Source organism: Molothrus aeneus, chromosome 4, assembly GCF_037042795.1.
Source record: "Molothrus aeneus isolate 106 chromosome 4, BPBGC_Maene_1.0, whole genome shotgun sequence".
Taxonomy (NCBI): Eukaryota; Metazoa; Chordata; class Aves; order Passeriformes; family Icteridae; genus Molothrus; species Molothrus aeneus.
Genome location: NC_089649.1, coordinates 40,700,121 through 40,713,314, shown reverse-complemented (window position 1 = coordinate 40,713,314; position 13,194 = coordinate 40,700,121). Strand labels below are relative to the sequence as shown.

The window sequence follows — 13,194 nt, the reverse complement described above, 5'->3', positions numbered from 1 at the left end:
AGAAGTTACAAAATCCCATGCTAAAATTTGTAGTGTTTTCACCTCTCCAAAAGATGAGAGAGCAGCAATGGAAACTGCTTTCCCTACTCACAAAGCACACTCTTTCACAATCTCTTAACTTGTAAAGTTCTCTGGTTTTCTGACATCCAATGCTTCTCAAGCACTTTCTTAGCTATACAGCTAGCAAGTACTCTCGAAACATTTTAGCAGAAGTATACTATAAACTATTTCAAATGTACAGATGTATTTTTAAAAGGTTTTAGACCTCAATGGAAAGAGAAGTGAGAACAGAAAGGATAATTTTGTTTTCATAGCATCGCATTCCTTACCACTGACAGGAGTGGGACAGGAGTGCAGATAAGGATTTAAATGAAGATCACTTGCAGCTTCAGAATTTGTGATGCAGAACTCATTATAGGCAAGCAATAAAAAACCCCATCTGTTTTGAGTCAATGGTGATCAGCAGTGTGCATTTGACTATTTATTATGTAGAAACCAAGATATGAGAAGCCCTGAATTCATAGTAAGAAAACCAAGGATTATCCAACTGCTGAAAAATTCAAATTACTGAGATTCCATTTCATTCCTCCTTGGTGCATTATTCTGTTGGTTCCACAAAGGAATATAACAAACATGAGACCTACTTAAAATGTGTTAAATGATGGAAAAATAGAAGAATTTCCCTTTTCAAATTCCTGTCCCACTCAAGCCCCTATTAATTAACAGAAAAAAAACCCCAAAGCAATACTTTACAATTACTCAGTATTCCAAGAACTTGAAAGAGTTTCAAGGGAACTTCAAAAAACAGTATGCATTTCTCTAACCCTTTCTCCCCTTTTCATCTGCTTCATCCTCTTCAGTCCATAGCTATCTTCTAATATTTTCGTCAAGTAGTAGGAGGATAAAATTTATACTTGGTCTGTTTCTCTGCTTACAATAAGCCAGTTCCAGAAGAACTGTCATGACCAGCAAGTTCTCAGCTTGCTGTAGCTTGAGGGAGTAATGAACAGAGAAATCACATCTATATATTTGTGACTGAAAATGTTGCTACAAGTCTCACATTCTTGCCTTTATGTCTCTCTATCTGAATTATAGATCTTAAAGTTCAAGTGGCTCTCTCTTTTGGGACACTAGCCTTTAAAACAAATCAGCCCAGTACAGTAAGTAGTTGGAGAGAAAAATTGCTGCTGAACATTGCAAAACATTAAAAACCCCATCTAGGAGTGTTGTGGGAGCTCCCCTGTTTGGGAGTGTTGTGGGAGCTCCCACAACACTCCCAAAACACAAGCTAAGTCACTACTGCCCTTGAAAGTATGAGATTCTCTAACATCAAATTTATGTGGGATTATTCAAATACATAAAGTGGGCAAAACTGAAAACTGAGTTCCAAGCTTGAAGCTGATGTAAGTTTTTTTCCACAGTTGTACACAAGGCTATAATTGTATTAACAGACCAGCACCACCTAAGCAGTAACAAATACATGTTGTACAAAAGAACACAGGAAAAAAATATTAAAAAGCACAACAACCACAAACACAAATTTCCAAGAAGCTTTCGAATATGGCATTTTCAACTGTCCTCTTATTTCTAGATGTGAATATTTTAAACCAGTAACAAAGTTCCCAACTGTGCTCAAATACACCTGGCAATTTACAAACATATGGCTAATGTCTCACAGCACTAGTCTTCAGTATTTGTATCTTCTAAATCAAAGAAGATAAAAATTATTTTAGAACATCAAGCATGACTTTTCTATATAATCGTCCAGGGAATGCAGTGTAACATCAGCAGAAGGAACATTATCAGTAAAAACTTATCTATTTTACACTTGTCTTACCAATGAAACATTTTGGAAGCCTGTGTACTATAATATTCCACAGGTACACCATGAAAACTTTATGATCTCTATGAGAGAAAATAGTTGGGGGAAAAAAGTCCTAAAGTATCACCAGACAAGGCAACAAGTTTTCAGTCATTCTTTATAATCTATTACCTTCATTCTGACAATTCATTATGAGTTTTAGAAACAACATTAATCCAGTTTTTATTGTATTGACAAACTTGGAAAATCACTTTTCAACTTTTCTGACAGCAAGCCCAAATAATGTCCTGTATGCTTTCCAAATGTATAGCCTCTAAATACATGGAAGATAAAACTGAATCTAAAGCAAAATCACCACAAGACTTGCACCAATTTCTTATTAGTTTTTCCAATACAGGTCACCAATAAAAATACAACCTGCAAACAAAGATACTGTAAATAAAAATACTGCAACTTGCACATCAAATGGGCTTGTCAGTCTCTCTTCTGTGCAGGCAATTCAGCTTCACAGCTGAGCCATGTACACTAAAGCATGGGTTCTCTTAAGTACCTAGGGCAAAATCCCTTTTTGTTTGTTTTGCATGACTGACGCAGGTTAACAATTATTTCAAACACTACTACTCTGAAAAGGTCTTTATAATCTGTAATGAGAACTAAGAGAGTATGGTCTCAGGACGTGGTTTCCCTTTCACCTGTAAAGCATTAATGAAATTATATTTATCCTATCCCTATAGGATGGCAAACACACAAGTGTTATGTCACTGTCTACTCTGTTAATGAGAGTGAAGACTCAAATTTTACCATCAAATATGAATAGTCTTGAACTTTTCAGGACTACAGAATGTATTAAATTGAATTAGTAGTGTACTCATTGAGGCAGTATTAGAACAAGTACATTCCACATCACATTTTGCTTTGCCTCAATCATACTATCTTTTATTCCGCTTTGAAAACACACATTTAAGGTCTAAAACTGAACAAAACTTCATATCCTCTATTTCTAGAGACAGTAAAGACAGAAATTTTATACTGCCTGCATTAAAAAAAAAATCACCCAAGAATGCCAGGTGTAATAAATAACATTGTCCTGTATACCTTATCACCTCATAATATTTACAAGGTAATTAACATGTTGTGAAGTATAGAGGAATTTAAGCATGAAGTTCGCCACTACTGGAATTTGCTGTTATAGCAAGTAAGACTGAGCAGTAGGCCTTACACAGCACATGATGCTCATCAAAACTTCCCTCTGCAACTTGCAGCCAGCAAGCTTCGCCACAACCACCTTTCTTAAGTTCACCTGAGAAACATAAACCAAGGCCTTCATTTATAATTCAGTGCTGCTTTTTTCATTCATTTATAGTGTCTTTTAGAAGTCTGTTTGGTTTTGGTTTTTTAAATAGTAAGACTGCACTTTTTCCAACTGCAACACCATACTTCATAATACGCACAAAGTTTTGGGGTGTCATTACTATTCAGCAGCAGCACTTCGGACAAAAGATACGCTTTTGAGGTATCTTGTGCGCCTGTGATGCAGCTATTACAAACAGTCTTTGAAGCCGGCGCACAGAGCCAGCATCCGTGTCCAGCACAGAGCCAGCATCCGTGTCCAGCCGGCAGAGCTGCCCGGGCACTGAGGGACGAGCAGCCTCGGCGCCGGGTGCTTCACTCGCCGAAGCATTTCCACAGGAGTTTTACGGAGCTCAGCCCGGGAGGGGCAGCACACACGGCGGGCTCCGGCCGGCGGGGGCTGAGCGGGTTTGGGCTCGCTGAGGCCTAGCGAGCACACGAGGCCTCCGGCAGCCCCGCACACGTCTCCGGGCGGGCCAGGGGAGCGGGGCACACGGCAGGGCCCCGCGCCCGGGATGCTCCGCCAGCCAGGAGGGGGGAGGCGGCCCCGCTCCGCAGCGCCCGGGGGAGAGGAAAGGGAGGGCGAGGAGCCAGCGCCTCCGCTTTGGGAGGGACTTGCAAACTTTGGTACCTGTCGGAACTCCCCAAACGCCAGCAACCCCCGGCCGCTCCCAGAGGAGCTCTACAGGCTTCTCCCTCCCCGCCCCAACACCAACTCACGCCACAGGCTTAGAAACAAGCCTATAGCCGTGCCTGTGGGCAGGAGGGCACGGTGTGCCCGGCTGCAAGCAGGGACTTCTCCTGTCCCCCCGCTCCCCGGCCCTAGAAGGGACCCTCCGGCGCGCCCCCCGCTCGTCCCTCCCGGCGGGGCCGCTCCGAGCCCACCGCCCGCTCGGGCCTCGCCGCCTCCCTGCCCGCGCTCCACCTGTCCCGCGGGTCGATCCAGCTGGTCTGCTTGGTGTTGTGGTCGATGTAGAAGACTTTGCCGTCGTAATCCCTCGCCTCCTCCCAGCCATCGGGTAAGGGAAGCTGCCCATTCCCCGCTTTCCTAGGCATGGTCGGTCGGCGGGAGTAGCTGCTCCATAGGGACAGAAAGAAAGACGGGAAGCGGGAAAAGCCCCGGGCCGGGCCGGGGAAGGGGCCGGGAGCGGGGGCTCGCGGGAGCCCGGGGAAGCCCTCTGCCGGGTCTCAGTCCACCATGCCCGGCTGCCGCCTCGCCCGCGCCGTGGCGGCGGGTCAGGGCTGCCGGCGGAGCCCAGCTGCCGTCTGGGCGCGGGGAGCCCGGCTGAGCCCCGGGCGGCCGCGGCCGCCGCTCATTAGCATGAGATTAGCATCCATCTCATCTGCATGCACATTCCTCCCGCCGCATTCCTCAGGGTTAACCCTGGCCGCGCTGCCCGCCGGGCTGGGCCGGGCAGGCCCCGGCCGCGGATCCGGCGCGGAAGCGGCCGGCGGGGCAGCGCGTAGGGCCGGCCGGCAGGCAGGAGCGGGGCAAAGGCTGCGAGAGGGGCCCGCCTGCTTCCATCGAGCTTTGCCCGGGGGCTCGGCCTGCGTGGGGACAGGAGACAGCCCCCCGCGGGGGACGGGCGGTGCCGGGCGTTCCGGCCGCGTCCCCGCAGCCTGGCGGGGCCGGGAGCGCCGCAGGCACCGCCGCCCCGCGGGGGACAGCAGCGCCCGGCATGACGGACACCGGCGCTCCCCATTCTTTGTCTGCGAACTTGCTGCGGCCCTGCACCGGGCGGCGCAGGAGACGCTGTCGCGGAGCATGTCCTGGCCCTCGGAGCGCGGGGAACGTGCCCCGGGCAAAGGCAGCTTGGCCGCTGCCTCTTCCGTGCCCTGAGTCGGGGCGGTGTCGGGTCCCCTCTCCCAGCCGTTCAGGTCCCGCCAACCTCCCTTCACATCCTTGTGAACTCTCGCTAAAGTCCAGTAAGGTTAAAGGGTTCCTTAAAAGGGCCTTGTTATTTAAAATACTTGAGTTCTAAATTTAAATACAAATGGGAACCCGTCTTTAACCATGGAAGTACCTAAACTTAGTGTCTTTAGTTTTGTTTTTGTGTGTTTGTTGGTTTGGGGTTTTTAACAGAATCATCAGTGAAGAATACGTGTACGCCATGGGTGCCCCGGACTGTTGTGGCCTGAAAAGCAAGCAGCTAAATCGCATTAAGTATAGACACCAGGTGTGAGTTACTGAGTGTTTATCTCTCATTTGCCACAGGAGAAGAGTACCCCAGGCTGGTTACCATGGTTCAGCTGATAGAAGGTAACTTAATGAGCTCTATTAATTTGCATGTGTATCTGATTCCCAAGATCTGGCACCAGAAGTAGAGCATCAATGGGGGAATATGACTCTCTAGTTTAGCAGCTAGAACTCCTAGGTAACTCAAGTCCCTGTTTCCTAGAATGTTTTATTTCTTTTCATTTAAGGCTACCGGTTTTAAGTGACAAGATTTTCCTGGGAGAGGAAGTCTCAAACCCAGAGCTGGTTTTGTGGTGGGTTTTTTTTTTTTGTTTGTTTGGGGCTTTTTGTTTGTTTTTGTTTTGTTTTGTTGTTGGGGTTTATTTTGGATTTTGGGGCTTTTTGTTTCGTTTTGGTTTTGGGTTTTTATAATGTCTGTTTATCTTCTCCATTATAGGTTTCTAGTACTCAGCTCTATAAATTATTCTTCTAGGGCAATTTACACTTATTAAGTACTGGACTTGTTCTGTGCATAACAAGTTTTTGGATTCCACTTCAGAGGCCACATATCTGATAAGCATTGAAGTAACTCATTTTACAGCTATCTAAGTCCTACTGTTGGGTCTGCTCCTAAGTAGAAAAATGTACCAGCAAGATATTATTTTAATTTAGCTAATTGCCTGTCTGGTACAGATAAGATCTGCATTTTATTATTTTATTCTGCAATCTTGGCTCCAAATGACCCATATGCCTCCCTCCTCCAGACTTTTTTTGAAGATTTTGATGTCTAAGGTAATGTGCAGTGAAACTGTACATTAACTGTACTTCATACATGAAGTAAGGTCCTGGTAGTTAACAGTGGAGAAAAACTGATCTGTGGATCTTATGGATATCCGTAAGAGTTGAGCTGCTTAGGGAATGCAGCAGGATCACTGGCTATTAAAGAGACAGATGCATTTCTTTTCATTGACAATATTGTTTCAATGAGCTTTTTGATTTTTAGGGGCCAGTTTTCTTGTCCATCAGTAAAAAAGCATCCCCACATTTACCAAGCATTTAGTTTGTGTCCTTTTAAACATACTCAATTTTATAATTTGTTTATAGGTGTTGCCCTATAGTGAGAAATTACATGTGACAGTTGTGGGACAGGATAAAGTGAATTTCCTTTTCTGTTTTAAAGTTTATTTGCATTATCAATAAGACATTTCAATATGTAAGTTGATAAAAATCTATAGAGGATATACATTTCTTTCTGCCAGTTACTGATCTTTGGCATTACCCAGGAGCTTTTATAACAATATAGCCTTTTTCATCTTAAAAAAGCAGGCCTGTTATACAGCAGCACTCCCGTACTCCTAGTCAGTCCCTAAATAATTCACACAGAAGAAAGAATAAAATTAGAAAATCTGTTATACCAAGACAAAACTGGAACATCATTTGTGTCAATAATTCCTCTGAAGGCAGTCATGGCACCTGAGGGAATACTCAGATCCTATTCTCTGTCACCACCAAGGCAGGCAGACCCACATCTTTGATTTTTGGTCAGATGAGATCCACATGGATGTGGATCTAAGTTATAACCATCTTTACCAATATAATACTTCTCATAAGAAGACATCAATATTTTAATTCTCCTAAATAAATGGAAATTGTAGTTCTTAAATTTTGGAAATGAATACACTGAAGTCATTGCATAGTTGTCTAATTTTTACATATATGCTTGTGTGTCAATATACAGATGTGCTAACACTGAAGTATAAACTGCTGCGTGGTGTTAGGCTCACCCCTTCCTCCCTCTATTTTCCATTGTTTGAGTACTTCATTGTATTTCCCTCCGTTGTTAGAGTCTACAGTCCAGAATGCTGGTTTAGGGCTACTTAGGCATGAAGTGCTTGACATCAGATGGACAAAAAGTAGGTGTTATTTGTGTAAACAGACCTTTAATATTGCCAGTGAGAACATATGGCTCTTTGAAGGTATTTTTTCAAGTGTACCTCCTGCATTTCAACTGATAACCTGCCTAGCATGTTGTGCTGACATTGTCAGCTGACAGCATACCACAGATTGTTTGGCTTAATTACATGAGACAGCGAAGTTCAGAAGATGTAAGCATGCTTTATTCAAAACACAGAAGGGTTCATATGAATGAGGTCTCCAAAAGCACAAAACCATCTAGCTGTGGCATGATTTAAGTATCAGAAAATATGATGGATAACAAGAGGTAATCAATGTGAAAGAGCTAATCATTCCTATCTTTTGCTTTGCATATGCATGTTTAAGTGGCCTGAAGAAATTCCCATGGTAAGTAGTGCATAGTTAAAGAATTGAGCTAAAGGGAATTAGAATCATAACTAGAAGAAAAAATATTTTGTGTTGACTAGAAGAAAAATGTCTTTGTGAAAATTCAGAATACAAGTATGGAAATGTATCCAAAGGAAGTCTTCAAAGGCCTGTACTTGTATCCTGTCACATAACAAGAAACATACCCACTCCAGTCTTTGCTAATGTAGTTAATCTCCTGATACTCCCTGCTTGCTGCTTCTTTCATAATAAGGCTGTTCCTGGAACTGACTGTGATCAAATAAACCTGTGTTTGTACCTTGTCCTTCCCTAATAGGAGACTCCCCTAATTTGATGATCCACTGGAGTGTCATCCCTGGTGAAATGTACAGCTGTTACAGCTCTAACTTCTACTATCCTCAAATGGCTCTGAAGCAGGAGCTGCAGCAGTTTCCCTGAAAATTTCCATAGCTCAGCTTTCGCTGCTTGCATGCAGATTTTGAGTATAGAATGAATTGTGAAGTATGGCAATGGAATTAATTTCTGGAAGCATCTGACAAAAATATTTAAAAAGATATATTGGTTACATTGGGCTTTTTTTTTGAACAATTAAACCACCAAATATGTTCCATGAGTCTGACTTCTGTCACATGTAGCTACTGTAGAACTCTAAAAAGTAATCCGTATTTTCAGCATTATAAATATTTATTTAATAATGGTGAATTTTATCTGACAGCTATGGTTTCAAAGAAGAAAGCACACACCAAAAATTCTCCCATATACAGTGAGATTTTTACTTTTTAAAAGTGTTTAAAAAGTCCTGCAAAGAAAAACTGTGTACATGCATGAGGGAGGAAAGGAGGAGGAGTGCTGCTTTTACTGTTGTCAGCTTCTGATGCATGTATACATCTGACAGTAAAAGATCTTTGAATAATACTATTTCTGGTTGAATTTATGATGAAGCTCTGCAGAATTGATGGAGCCAGATAATGTTTATGCTCATCCGGCTTTTCTTGTTACTCCAAAGCCTGCTCTATCCACTTACATCCATTTGAACAGCTTGCTGCTTAGACAGTTCTACAAAGATTTCCCAGAGTATCAGTGAAAAAAGACTATGCCAGGTTCTGCTTCAAATTAATATACTAGCCCTTTTTTCCCAGAATTTTGGGCTTTTTTTTTTTTTTTTTTTTTTTTGCTTTCAGGCATGCACAGGAGAAAATACTGAGCTATCACATGTTTTCAGTCATAATATGAATCTGAAAGTAAGCACAGAGAATGAGTTTAAATTAGTGTTAGTCTGATTAAAAGTTTAGAGTAGAAAATTAAAAGTTTAGAATGGAAATGATATGAACTTTGCCTCAAAGTTAGCTGTGGAAATGTGAGCAACGTTTTCATGGTAAAATCTTCTCAAACTCACCTCAAGCCACTCATTAAACTGATTTAACATTTCATTCTGTTAAGTCTGATTCATACTGCTGAATTTTCTGTGGACAAAGAGAAAAGAAGATGGAGAATTTTGGTTGTTCCAAAATCCCTAGAACTGATGAGATTCAAATTATTGTCTGATGCATATTCCCAAAACATGCTTGATGCAGTGTTGGTATTAAACCTCCCATAGTAACAGTCTCACTGTATCTTTTGTGTATTTCTGATACTTGTACACACATTTAGGTTTCCTACATTTCGTCATGTCTGTGGAATTACTCTGTATATTCACTACTGGCTAATGGCTTTGGAAAACCACAAAGCATGTCTGGTTAGCCAGGAAGGGTCCCAAGAGCCTGGTCTTCTCTTTTGGCCACATGTAAGAAAGAAGCTGGCCAGCAATAGAGGATTACTGCTGATTGGCATGAAGGGAAGAATGGAGGAACTTCTCAGTAACAGCTCCTTTGGCAGTGAACAGCAGTTAATTTCTTGAAGTATTTAAGATGTTTTATGAAGTAGTATTCAAGGTCACAGGTTTACAGAGCTAATGCTTTTAACAGTTCCTCTCTACTATTGCAAGGAGTTAAGTGTTCCCACCTCAGCCAGAAGAAAGCACTTAGTGTACATTTTTGTGTTGTATCTAAGAGGGAAACAGATGAAACATGAAATGTCATGTTTTAGCATCCTGAAGTACATTTCTTCTCTGTATTTTCTGTGTACTTTCAGGAACACTATGCAGTGAATGAAGTAGACTGGAGTAATGGGGTATTTAACATGTGCATTACAAAAGAAAAAATGATTCTCTGACTGATGGAGAGGCTTCGGGAACCTTTCTTCTAACAAATGAAAAATTGTATGTTAAATGCAAAGAAGTATAGTTGCCAAACTAATATTAAAAAATGTGCTTCTTTTCCCCTTTACCCACTTTTCATCTCCTTCCCCTCAAAAATACAGTTTCTTTGCATGAGTCTGAAGTATTTTGATGTCTGACCTAGCCAATAACAAAGGAACCTCAATCCTATCTTATTGCTAAGTGAGGCTAAAAACCATGCTGCAAAAATGAAATCAGTCTGTGTAAATTTATAACAAAAATGGAACTGATCCATCAATACCATGATTTAGCACTTCTAGACTGCTAGAGATGTTGCTGATTTGTATGAATCATTCTGTGGCAATTTTCATTCTAGTCCGGTTATCCAAAACCCAGAATCCCAATGTTTGCACTTTTTGGAGGATTGAAACAATTTGACAAACACAGCATGATATTATTATGTCCACTTTTCAGTGAGCATCAAAAAAAGAATTGTGGTAAGGGATATGATGGAGTAAAAAATACCTATATGAAATAGAATAGGTATTAGAATGTTGGGTGCTTTCAGCTCCTGAACTGAATCTATTGAACTAAATTATGTCAATTTTATTATTTCAATATGTGATCTCAGAAATGCTTGAGATAAGCTTTATTATCACAAGGAAAACATTATAATTCATACAAAACCTCTTTTATTTGGTATCTTATTCCCAGGTAAAATATGCATAAAAGTTATCAATTTCATATGGTCAAGCATGTGTTATGAAATGTTTGTGTCCACATATAAGACACATGACAATATTTCAAGTTCTCTCTTTTGAATTTCTTTGTGGAAAAATATAACAAAAGCATAAATTGTAGTTAGCTGCACTTGTGTTTTCATAAGTGAAACACACTAATAAAGAAACAGCTTCCAACACCATAAAAAACTAACACTGAGCAAGAATTTAAAAAATATTTTGAATCTAGTGAAAGTCTGCAAAATTTAAGTATTAGATAATGCATAATCCTTGGGCTATGAAATGTCAGAGCTGTTGCTGATTACCAGCTGTTCTGTAAAGGTGAAAGCAAAAGGATATATAGTTGATGCTTATACCAAAGGAATCACAGGGATGATGGAGGTTGGATAGGTGTCATCTGGAGGTCATCCTGTTCAATCTGATTACGCAGGGCCCCCTAGAGACAATTGCCCAGGATCATATCCAGGCATTCTTTTTAGTATCTCCAAGGATGGAGATTCCCCAGCCTCTCAGGTCAACCTGCTCCACTGCTTGGTCACCCTCACAGGAAAAAGATGTTTCATGATGTTCAGAGGGAAACTCCTTGTCTCAGTTTGTGACCATTGCCTCTGATCCTGTCATTGAGCACCACTGAAAAGAGCCTGGCTCCATATTTGCATCCTCTCTTCAGGCATTTCTTTACATTCATGAGGTACAATTGAGCCTTTTCTTCACGAGGCTCAAGAGTCCTCTTTGCTCAGTCTTTTCTCATGTGCAAGGTACTCCAGTCCCTTAATCATCCTTGTGTGGTGCTTTGCTGAACTCTTGCACGGGACAGCCCATCATTGTACCCAGCATGCCAGATGTGGCCAGTGCTGAGTAGAGGACAAGGATCACCTTCCTTGGTCACCTTGTATCACCAAGGATCACCTTGGCCTGCAGTCAGGTACAGGACCTTGCTTTTTCTTTTGTTTTGCTGAAATTCGTGATATTCCTGTTTGCTCATTTCTCCACATCTTTAAAGGGTTTAAAGATTTTAAAGATTGCCTTTTAGATCAAACATACCAAACCAAAGAATCTGCTGAACTGCAAACTGTCTTCTTGAACTGTAGGCCAGAGGTGCCCTGGCAAGCCAGCGACTGGATGTTCGGAATGAGTGGTGCTTTGCTTTTAGTCTCTCTAGACAATCAGAACAAGTGATAAAGTGTCTCAGGATTGTGGTCTCTGCAGCTGTCAGTGGTGTTGTGGACATCATCACTCATAAAAGACCTTGGTTCTTCTACAGAAGCATTAATACATGACTGTACAACTCAATATGTCATGTTCAGTAATTGAAACAAATTGAAGTGTGAGTGGGTTAATATAAAGAAGAAAAATGGTGTTTTCAAATACTGATTCAGAAATTCTCTGATCACTTAACATGGACACCTTTTTTCCCAAACATAATTGGGAAAGAAGAACAATACTCTTATGCAGCAGTGTGCTTTTTGCTCCAGGAACACAGAAACAATAAGTTTGGGCTTTCTTTTAGATTGCATAATTAGGTCTTCCATCCCAAGGAAATAAAGCAGAGCATGTCTTCAAAATACAGAACGAGGTACAACTTCCATCTAGTTTCACCCCCTCTACTTAAACCAGGATTCATGGTGATTTTGATCTACCACTGATGGTCACTGTGCCCCCAGTATGTACTGTCATACCTATACCAAGCTTGCTGCTCCCTTCTCTGGAGGACCCCCACACCCCCACTTCTTGGAAGAGTGTTGTAAGTGGCTGTAGTCCCTCTCTCCCCGCTGCTGCGCACAGGCGGCAAAGGACCATGCTGCCAACAGTGACATCTGCTGTTCCAGTCAGTGCCTGGGGCTGGCATTTAAACCATTCACCTCAGCCAGAAAAACAGAGTCCCAGTCAAACCAGGAGTTCTTAGCCTGGGTTCTGCTCGGGAAGGGCGCTGAGTGGAGGGGAATGTGCTGCACATCCTGCAGTGGCCTCAGAACAGCACCAATAGCCACTCTAGAGCTGGAAGAAGACTCGGTGGTTCCATAGAGTTCAAGAAGCATTTGGACAACACTCCCAGATGCATAATGTGATTCTTGGGGTTGTACTGTGCAGGGCCAGCAGCTGGAGTCAATGATCCTTGTGAGTACTTTCCAACTCAGCGTATTCTGTGACTCTAAGGAGCAGCAACTGGAGATTGAGGGCTGTAGACACCCTTCCCATTGGTGTGCCTTCTACACTGTTTTCAGGGAAGGAGCTGTTCCCAAGCTACCTGTGACATAGCTAATCACAGATGCCAAGATGCTGTTAAGAGAAAACAAAGACCTGTCCAATGAAAACCAGATTTTTAAAATTTTAGATGGTTTTCATATATCATGGGCAATCTAACACAAGATTGTTTTGTTTTATTTTGGGTAGAAGAGGCAAGGAAATACTCTGAGGCAAGGAAATACTCTGAGGCAAGGAAGGAGAAGATAATGAGTTGTTTATAAAAGAGATTTTCTTGAATGAAGTAAATCCTTAAATCATGTTTCAGAAAACAAAAAATAGAATAAAAATCTCAAAAACACATATATGCACATTTTGTGTCCATAATACCGCATGAAAGAGTAAT

At 42.0% G+C, this 13,194-nt stretch overlaps 2 protein-coding genes across 3 annotated transcripts in view; one reads left to right on the top strand and one right to left on the bottom strand.

Moving 5' to 3' along the window:
- WWC2 (WW and C2 domain containing 2) overlaps nucleotides 1–4,228 on the bottom strand; it is a 95,485-nt gene extending 91,257 nt beyond the window's left edge. Inside the window, exon 1 of the mRNA XM_066548312.1 lies at nucleotides 4,098–4,228. Within this exon, the coding sequence (XP_066404409.1) occupies nucleotides 4,098–4,228 (131 nt within the window). The remainder of the gene's footprint in view (nucleotides 1–4,097) is intronic.
- The window catches only part of DCTD (dCMP deaminase), a 59,376-nt gene continuing 50,314 nt past the window's right edge, over nucleotides 4,133–13,194 (top strand). Inside the window, exons 1-2 of one of the 2 annotated variants that reach the window (XM_066548310.1) lie at nucleotides 4,133–4,191; nucleotides 5,256–5,432. The gene's annotated coding sequence lies outside the window, so the exon portion shown is untranslated. The remainder of the gene's footprint in view (nucleotides 4,192–5,255; nucleotides 5,433–13,194) is intronic. The other variant, XM_066548309.1, reaches the window with a different exon arrangement.